The sequence below is a fragment of the Mus caroli genome, chromosome 11 (genome assembly GCF_900094665.2).
Source record: "Mus caroli chromosome 11, CAROLI_EIJ_v1.1, whole genome shotgun sequence".
NCBI lineage: Eukaryota > Metazoa > Chordata > Mammalia > Rodentia > Muridae > Mus > Mus caroli.
Window position 1 is genome coordinate 62355983 of NC_034580.1, and position 10000 is coordinate 62365982.

The window sequence follows — 10000 nt, forward strand, 5'->3', positions numbered from 1 at the left end:
TGTGTGTGTGTGTGTGTGTGTCTGTCTGTGTGTGTATAGCTCTGTGCCTATGTCTGTGTGTGTGTGTGTATACCTGTGTCTATGTATGTGTGTCTATGTGTCTGTATGTATGTCTATGTGTGTGTCTCTTTGTCTGTGTGTGTCTGTATGTGTGTGTGTGTGTCTTGTGTGTCTTGCCTATGTGCATGCAAGTGCACATGCATGTGTGTGTGTGTGTGTGTGTGTGCGTGTGTGTGCGTGTGTGTGTGTGTGCGTGTGTCTGTGTGTGTGTGTGTGTGTGTTAAGGGCAATATAGAAAACCCAGTCACATTTCCTGACCACAGACCACAGACATCCTTCTGGTCTCTCTTGAAGAAAATCATGGGATACTGAACAATACCGGGAAACCACAGATTAACCTGCACAGAGGTGGAGGGTATGGGTGGGGAAGCTCAGTCCTAATTCCAGGGGCCCTCTTGCCTTCTGTGGGATAAGGCTCTCACTATTAGCAAAAACAGCCAGGTTCCCATCTGGGGAGGAGAGCTCTACATAGAAACCTGAGCCCTCAGAACAGTCTTCTTTTTTAAACCTTAGGCGATATTTACAGTGACTACTGAGCCAGGGACCTGGCCCACATTGCCTCTTTTAATGTCACCAGAGTTATGAGGCTCTGTGGATTCAGTGGCTTCACTGGGGTTGCCTGCTGCCAGACTTTCTAAATGAAAAGCCATTCAAGCCACAACAGAGCTCCTGAGAGCCTTTCAGTAACTGCTGGTAACATAACATTAAAGTCCCTCTCTGGGCTGGTGTAGCACACATTGTGGAAGTATTGGTTTGTGGAGAGAGAAATCGTATCAGGCACGAGGGAGAAAAACGGAGTAAGGCAGTGCGTTCGTTGAGTATCATGTCTGAGTCACTTGTAGGATAAAGGACAACAGAGAGCAATGCTGTTCTCCCTATAGAGCTTGTGGGGACCGTGAACGTGCTCTGTATCTCATGCTCAGAACTGAGGCCAATGGCCATTTGTGCTTCTCGTGTGACTAGTATGTCTGGGAAACTAAGATTTTAACCCACTTTAATTTAATAACTTTAGAAATCTTTTGGAGCACTTTTATGCTTACAAACAAGTAGAAAAATAGTGGAACAAGTCCCTGTACACCCTTTCTTTTCAAATTCAGTCTGGGGGAAGGGAATGGTAGCATTGGACACGGGACCCAGGGCCTCATGTATGCGAGACAAGCCCTCTGCCACTGAGCTGCAGTCTCAGGCTGCTCTGTAGAGCCCTGACTCAGTTTCCCCTGTGAGTATCTCCCACAGTCCATCTGTCAGAATGAGGAAGCCAGCCTCGCGTGTTACTCTTAACTAAATGTCAGACTTCACTTGGACTTGATACGTTTTCCTCGGAGATACACTTTTTCTAGTCTAAGATGCTTCCCTGAACCCCTGCCCCATTTATATTTTATTTAAATTTGGTTGAAAACCCACCTGCAGCCAGTGGTTGGTGCATCTAACAGAGCAACTGTACTGAAGGAGCTCCTCCGGAGCCTCTGGACCTGGAGTGTGCACTGAGCTGCTGTTTTTCCTAAAGATGGGAACACCTACCATTTACAAGGGGTTCCCTACCATTTACAAAGCCTGCCCTGGTAGGGCGTAGGTGAGAGTGTTTGGGAAAATAGGGTTTAAGGACAGACTTTGCCAGCCTTAGGGATTGGGCCAAATTAGGCGTCATCTTTAAGTCTCTGGAATACCAAGGGGATCCAGGTGCAGGGGAGATGCCCAGGATTACCTAGGACCTGCCAGGATTTGGGAGGAGCCTGAGAAGAAGTGAACCTGGAGAATATGCAGCAGACAGCTATGTCTCCCCTGAGCAGAGACCCTTGCAGGGCTCCAACCCGAGCCCTCAAGCTCAGCCATAGGTCAGGGAACTCTAGGTCCCCCTGCCCCTCTGGAGCAGGGCTCTCGTACATCACGGACTAGAAAGTAGCCAGGCTGGAAGCCTGCTCCACAACCTCCCAGTTGTCATCAGTGGGGAAGAGTATGGTGCTTCCTTGTGAAATGGGGCTGCGAAGCCTTTAGAACCTGTGATCCTGGTGTTTGAAGAGTCTGATTCCCACCATGTTGTCCTAGGCTTTTACCCGATCACAGCCATAGGAGAAAATGCACCATGAACTTCATCTTTGGGAACACAATCTACATACTAGACAGCCAAGACATACAGTAAGGACCAACTGGCCAGACAGAAGTTTCTGGAACAAGCGGTCATTCTTTAAAACTACTCTTCCAGAAAGCCTAAGGGGGGCTCTGAATTCTCTGATGAAGTGGAGTTGAAGAGGCACCTGCAAGGCATGCTAGGACTGAAAGGAGGCAGAGCTGTGCCTGTTTATAAACAGGGTGCTGGCCTCAGAACCCAGTCTAGTGTCTCCTGCAGTTGTAGTTTGTGTTTCTCAAAAGTGAATTCCATACTAGTCTATATCATTGCCCTCCATGAATCTGTATATGAGTGTGTGTGTGTGTGTGTGTGTGTGTGTGTGTGTGTGTGTGAGTTTGGTGTGGTGTGGTGTGCAGGAGTGCTGGACACTACATGATATCCATAGCATACATAAGTACACATATAAAGAACTCCCTCAAAAGTGATGCTCTATTACAGCTAGGGAAACACCATGGTGACTCATTATGTTTAATGTAGGGGTAAGTAGATCAGTGGATGGATTGATGGATGGATGGATGGATGGATGGATGGATGGATGGATGGATGGATGATGGGTGGGTAAGTATAAGGATGGATAGATGATAGGTAGATAAGCAGATGGATGGATGGATGGATGGATGGATGGATGGATGGATGGATGGATGGGTGGGTGGATGGGTAGATGATGGATGGGTAAGTAGAAGGATGGATAGATGGATGATTTGGTAGGTAAGGGGAGGGAGGGAGGAAGGAAGGAAGGGAGGGAGGGAGGGAGGGAGGGAGGGAGGGAGGGATGTGAGGGAGGAAAGTCAGAAAGAATAGATGGACGGGTTTCCAAAACAATGAGGCCCAGAGCCCCCAGCTTTCTTTATAGGAAGAATAAATTCCTATGCTCGTTCCAGAGATGGAAAATTAGGCCAGAGCCTGAGATGTTGCATGTGGGTGTCCAGGGCTAATCATCTGTTAGTTTGTTTTCTTGGGCAACAGAAACCTGGAGGCTGGGGCTTGGGAAGGAACTTTTTTTATAACAGGAAGTGGGGCTGAAGAGAGATGGCCGAGCTCCTGGGAGGGTGAATTGCAAGTGGCAGAGACCGCTGGCTTTGTTGCTTAGTCTCTCCATGGTTTCCTATTCCCTCCCTCTCTGCTGTCACCCCCCTCCTCGAATCAACCTCCTTCTCCGTTTTATCCAGGTATCTTTCCCCTCTTCTTATTGTTCATCTCCCAAGCCTGGTCTGACTGGTCATGAGGTGAAGGTCACTGTGTGGGTGCCCATGTTTACATTTATTTTTGAAGTTACTACAGTTACCAAGCGGTTGGATCTTTTCATTCCCCTTTTTAAATCATAGAAACCCCTGAGTTGGTAGTTTCATGCATTTTCTTATGTCCCATCCTGCCCTGTGCACTGTAGCTGAGTAATTTTTGACTGACTTTACTTCCCCCCCAGAGGCTGGGACCCAGGAAATCCCCACGTGGGCTTCATTTGTCCTATGGTCAGTGGCTGGTGAATTAGGAGCCCAGAGGATGGGGATGCTCGTAGGCAAGGGTCCTGGGGTCTCAAGGGCTTTAAATGGTTCTCACGTGCTTTCTGAATGTGCCAGCCTGGAGTAGAGAACCATATACCACCACAGGGTCAGAAGGGAACGCTGTGTGGGGAGAAATGGTTGAGTGGAAAATTAGTTTTTTCTTCCCAGTAATTGTTTTGACATGAGCAGTAATTAGCCAACAGCTGACAGGCTGGAACCGAAGAAAGAACAAGAGGCTGGATTAAAGGCAGGATGCCTGGGCATTAGTGGGCTCCTGGCATGGCTGAGAGTCAGAAGAGCCAGGGTTAGGTGACAAGATGCAGCTTATAGCATGCCTAGTGGTTTCTGGGAAGAGGGAGGTCAGCAGGGCAGCCTCTGCCCTCAAAGAGCTGGAAAACAAAGGGGCTTCTAGGGACTCCATGACATCAAAGACCATGGTGCGGCTACCTGCTCGGAGAAAGCATGCTTTATTTCATCACCAGCTGAGCTATGATTTGTCTCTGTGGTAGAAAGTGGTCAGAGTGTACAGGCTGAGAGAAATGCCACATGTTTCTAGGTCTCAGAATAACTTGTGGCTTGCTCCTTCTTTAGAGCTTTAACAAGTTTACCTCATGAAACCGTCTGGGCCTGGTACCTTTTAGTGGAGGTGCACTTTGTAAAAGCCTCCTCCTCCTCTCCCTTCTCCTCCTCCTCCTCCTCCTCTCCCTTCTCCTCCTCCTCCTCCTCTTCCCCCTTCTCCTCCTCCTTCTCTTCTTTCCCCTCCTCCTTCTTCTCCTCCGCCTCCTTCTCTTCCTTCTCCCCCCTCTCCTTTTCCCTCTCCTCCTCCCCCATTTTCCTCCCCTTCTTCCTCCTTCCTCTTCCCTTTCTTCTCCTTCTGCTTCCCCTCCCATCTCAAGTGTTCTTGAAGTCATTTTGATAATTTGAATCTTACGGAATGTTTGGATTTTATTAAGTCTATGATTAGAAGTCATGTGCTCTTGCATTAAAAATAAAAATCTTGCCTATGTTTGCTGTGCTTCGGTGTTCTGATTCCTCATGCTAAGCATATTTGGTTACCCTCAAATTAAGCCACTTCATCTCCTTTTCTTATGGTTGTTGCAATCCCCACCACACCCCAAACACACTCGTGCACATGCATACACGAACAAGGGCACACACATGGGAGAGGAGAGAAATAGAGAGTGCCAGCTCTAGGTTGCCAGTGTTGTTCCCGCTTCTCAACATTAATTTCTCTCCCTGGCCCTGCCTCCTGTTTTTCTTGGTTTATTTTGTTGATCATTTAAAAAAAAATTTCTCTAAGATCTTTAGGGGGAAATGTTTATTCCATTTAATTTTGTCCCCTTGGGCTTGGTAATAGAATAATTAAGGCTATGAATTCTCCTCAAACTATAATGCAGGCTTTATCCATTCATTTTAACATACCCTTCCTTACTCTTTTCTAAATAGCATGTAATTATGATCTTAAGTTCTCTTTTAGCCTGACAGTCCTTAAGAGGGACCTTTCTTAAGTTTCCAACTATCTGGAAGTTTGAAGATTGGGAGCCTTGTGTGTTTATTTTTCATTATTAATACCTACTTTTATTGTGTTCTGGTCAAAGAATGTGGCCTGAATTATTTATGCCTTTTGCTATGCAGTGGCAGTTTATTTGTAGCTTAAGCATGGCTAACATTTCCAATGTCCCATGGCTTCTTGGCAAATGTCCTCTTTGTTTATAGGGAAAGACGTTTTATCCATGTCCTTCACTCAGCCCCTTAAATTAAATTATGCAGACCTCATTTGTCATTATGCCTGTCTATGAATCAGCCCCAGAGCCCAAGCAGTGTGCCAAGGTTTCTACCACTGTCCCATACTTTCTTTGTGAGCCATGGTGTTCCCTATGTGAGTTGTCCACCTTGTAGCCCTTCAGCTTCAACCCACCAACATGCTAGGCAGAAACATTCTACGTCCCTATCCAAGCACTGAATAAGGGGCCTGCTGTCTGCCAGTTTCTCTTATCTTGGTGTGTATGTGCGAGCATATGTGTGTGTGTGTGTGTGTGTGTGCATCTGTATGAGAGTGTGTGAGTGTACATGCCTGCTGAGTCTTCTTCATGAGTCTAGAGCTGATCTTACAGATTGAGGAGAAGCCCAGCTGCCCAGGGGCTGTGAAGCATTGCCCTGCTTGGAAATGGCCCCAGGCTGTTACTGCAAATGGTAGAAGACGGGCTCCATCTCCCAGCATGAAAAGGTTCTCCCTAGAGACCAGTGAGCTGGTCTCTGCCAGCTCACTGACCATGGCTTGCTTTATCCACGGCCACTCTCCATTCCAGGCTTCGTGGCCCTTAGCTAAGACGAATTGGGGCCAGAAGTATTTCTGATTTTGGAAAGTTCACATATACATAAGGAGACATTTGGGGAATGAGATGCAAATGTAAACAGAAAACCCCATAGGTAATTTTACACAATATTACTTATGATGTCATCTACAACACTCCAAATCTTTGGGGTTCTGAGCTGCACCTCACTACCTTCGTTGACACTGAGGCCGAAGACCTGACAGAAGTAACATGTCTAGGAAGAAATGGCTCTGGCTTGACCTCTCAGAGGGTGTGGTCCACACTGCAGGGAAGGCCTGGTAGAGCTCACAGCTGAGGGATTGGGCTACTGGGATTCCTCACATCTTCTCAGGGTAGCTAGAAGCAGGAGTTGTGAGTGACAAATGCAGCTAGCCAGCATCCCTCAAGCTCTGAGCCCCAACCCTGGGATGGGTGTGTGTGTCTGCCAGCTAGGCCCCATGTCCCAAAGGCCTCATGGCCTCCCAGAACAGTGTTCCCAGCTAGGGGCCAGTGTTCAAACACAGGGGCCCTGGGGGTGGGGCATTTTACATGCAAATGGAATGTCCTGCCTATTGTAAACGCTGGCAACTTTTAGATGCCAGTGTTTAGTTCTCTTCTGCTTCCTGCTTGCAGAGCTTTTGGGGGAATAATGAATTGAATATTACCTCCTATGGTCCCCCAACTCGTCTTTGTGTGTATGTATATCCATTGGCAGGCTCCACCAGCCTGGGGCATAAGGGCAGCTTAACTCTCCAGTTTCCAGAGATGGTGCAAGCTGGTGGCTCTCAGGGGCTAAAGTCCAGCAAAAACTAGCTTCCCCCTACCTACCCTTCATGACTCGTCCTTTTCAATTGTGTATATTGCCTGAATGACCAGTGCATGTGTGGTGGTGCCCACAGAGGCAGAAGAGGGTGTTAGATTCCAGCAACTAGAAGTGAGCCTTCATGTAGGGTCAGGAACTGAACCCAAGTCCTCTGCAGGAGCACTAAGTACCTTAACCCCTCAGCCACCTCTCTGCTTTGCCTTTTCCCTTTTAATAAAGTCCTGTGCAAGATGTACAACCTCCTTGGGGGTATACTAACTAGGCAGATTTGGACACTGTCTAGAAACACGCGCACACACACACACACACACACACACACACACACACACACGGGGTTGGGAGAGAGTAGGGAGGGAGACAGAGAGGAGAAATAGCTTCCCCAACTCACGGATCTGGGAAAGAGTGTGAGTCTCAAGTGTGATCCCATGAGGTCAAGAGTAGGAAGCTAGACTGAGGCTTGAAGCTGGCTGTGACAAGTGTGTTGAGCGTCAGCAATGGAAAGCATTGCAGTGGGGCTTCCCCTAGCCCTGGAAAGGAGTCTTAGCAGCATGCAGTGGGGATGTGAGTATGCACCAAGAAACACACATTCTAGAGGAGTGTGATTTTAAAGTCTCATATGTTGGTAAGGTGAGTGGTGTGTTTGTGTGTCTATGTGTGTGTGTGTTTATGTGTTTGTGTGATGTGTATGTGTAAGCATGTCTGTAGTGTGTGGGTGTGTGTGTGCGGTGTGTGGGTGTGTTTATGTGTGTCTGTTTGTGTGTGTAGTATGTAGTGTGTATGTGGTATGTGTGGTATGTGGGTGTATGTGTTGTGTGTGTGTGTGTATGGTATGTCTGTGGTGTGTGGTATGTGTGTGTATGTGTGTGTGGTATGTGAATATGGTATGTATGATATGTGTTTGTGTGTTTGGTGGATATTCTATGTATGTGATGTGTGTGTGTGGTATGAGTGTATGTGTATGATTGGGGGAGCATGAGTGATGTGTGTGATATGTGTTATATGTGGTGTGGTATGTGTGATATGTGTGTAGTATGTGTTTGTATTGTGGTGTATGTGTGTGTGCATGAGTGCTTTTAAGGAGTGAACTGAAACCCTTGAATATGCTAAAGACATTCTCCCACCGAGCCACATCCCCAGCTCTTTTTATGTTTTTTATTTTTATTTTTGCTTTGCTTTCTTGAGATAGAGACTCACTCTACAGCCCTGGCTGGATTAGAATTCACTATATAGTGTAGACTGGCCTTGAACTCACAGAAATCCACCTGCCTCTGCCTCCCAGGCTCTGGGATTAAAGGCATGTGCCGCCGTGTCTTGCCTTTTTTATCTTAATGATAAAACTTAGTGAGATGACGTTTCACTAACTTGCCCAGGTTGGTCTGGAACTCACTCTGGAGCCAGGAAGCCCTTAAGCTCATAGAATTTCTGCCTCAGCTTCCTGAGCTCAGCAGAGACAGGTATGAGCCAGCCCGCCCTGGTTTTGTTTTAGGAAAGCTGACGCTCAAGCATCCATGTACTTGATCATCATTTATTAATTAGGAGAGCCAAATTCCATGACAACCAGTCCACCCTATCCTCTTTCCATTAACTACCTGAACTTCCCCCATATCTAAATCTAAAAGTTTGAACACTAACATCTCTATGTGCATTGGGCTTGGGAGCATGTACTTTGTGACAAAACCATGTGACAAAGCAACGTAAAGAGGCCGAGAGTCGGCTTCCCTGGGAAGGTGTTTGCTGTGCAAGCATGAGGAACTGACCTCTGTTCCCATAAAAAAGAATCCACATAAAAAAGGCAATGTGGCCATGGGTGCCTGTAACCCCACCACTGGGGAGGCAGAGAGGCAAGTGGACATCCGGGTCTCAGTGGTCATCAGCCTGGCTAACTGGTGAGCCTCAGATGAGAGACCCTCTCCCAAAATAAAAAGAAGCAACATCAGAGGTTGATCTAAGGAAACAACACAGACACACAGACACACACAGATACCACCACCTCCCCACACCCATATATCATACCACACATACCACACACACACACACAGTCACCTTACACACAAACACATACAACACACATCTCACACACAACACATACACACTACCTTGACACCATACCATACCCATACATCATACCACATACATATCACACTACATAAATACACACCACACACACACACCACTCCTCTATATACCACACACACACACCACTCCTCTATATACCACACACACACACCACTCCTCTATATACCACACACACACACACACACACACACACACAGAAGGGAAGGGTCTCTGATTCATTATTTGGAAGGATGCAGCCATCATGACAGAGAAGGCATGGTGAGGGAGAGTAAGGCAGTTGATCACACTGTATCTGCAATTGCTAAGCAGAGAGAGATGGAAGCCGGGGCTCACCAGGCTTTTCAAGGCCCTGACCCTGAAAGTCTATGACAGTTAGTGAGTCTATGCATGCTTACACTTCACTTCCTTCAGCTAACCCTCTCTGGAAGCACCCTCAGAGTCACACCCAGAGGTGTGTGTCCTAGTAACTCCAAACCCAGTCAAGTTGAAGGGTGTCTTGGCATCTGGCTCTTCAGATGGGGGCCACACAGCTGGTATGAGAATATGCAAACATTCTCAAATTCTAAAAAATCCAAAATCCGAAGTATTTTTTAATCTCTGAGATTTTTGGAAATGGGTCTTCACCCTTACTTACAGGCCAGCATTCAGAGACTGGGGGTGGAGAACTCCCCCAGAGAGGGGACGAGGACTCAGGAGGTGGTGGAGGAGCCACCTGACTCAGGAGAAAGAGACAGGCCCCTCGTCAGCACCTGTGATGGCAGCTGGGCTCTGATGACCTCGGCTTCTGCTGATCATGCTCCTGAGAAGGAAGCCAGTCCCCAGGGAGCTCCGTACACTGGCTGCCAGAAACTAGAGACGTTCTCCATTCATTCCTAGCTCTTAACTGCAGACCGGATACCAATAGATGGCCCTGCCACATGAGACCTCTTGCAACCCTGGGATGAGGAGGGAGAAAGAGGGCTGCTGTGGCCAGAAGCCAAGGGTGCCTGTCTGTGGCCCCCGCAGCATCTGAGCTGTGTCTCTGTCCCCACAGTGAATGGATACCACGCATCAGGGACCCCGGCGCACCCTCCAGAGACTGCCCACATGAGTCTCC

At 47.6% G+C, this 10000-nt stretch overlaps 1 protein-coding gene across 6 annotated transcripts in view; it reads left to right on the forward strand.

Moving 5' to 3' along the window:
* Window positions 1-10000, forward strand: part of Gas7 (growth arrest specific 7) — a 232847-nt gene that overhangs the window by 178653 nt on the left and 44194 nt on the right. For 5 of the 6 annotated variants that reach the window (XM_029483457.1, XM_021177612.2, XM_029483459.1 and 2 more), the window contains exon 4: window positions 9938-10000. This exon is cut by the window's right edge and continues 23 nt beyond it. The exons of the other annotated variant lie outside the window; for it this stretch is intronic. In XM_029483457.1, the coding sequence (XP_029339317.1) occupies window positions 9938-10000 (63 nt within the window). The remainder of the gene's footprint in view (window positions 1-9937) is intronic. 6 annotated transcript variants of the gene reach the window in all.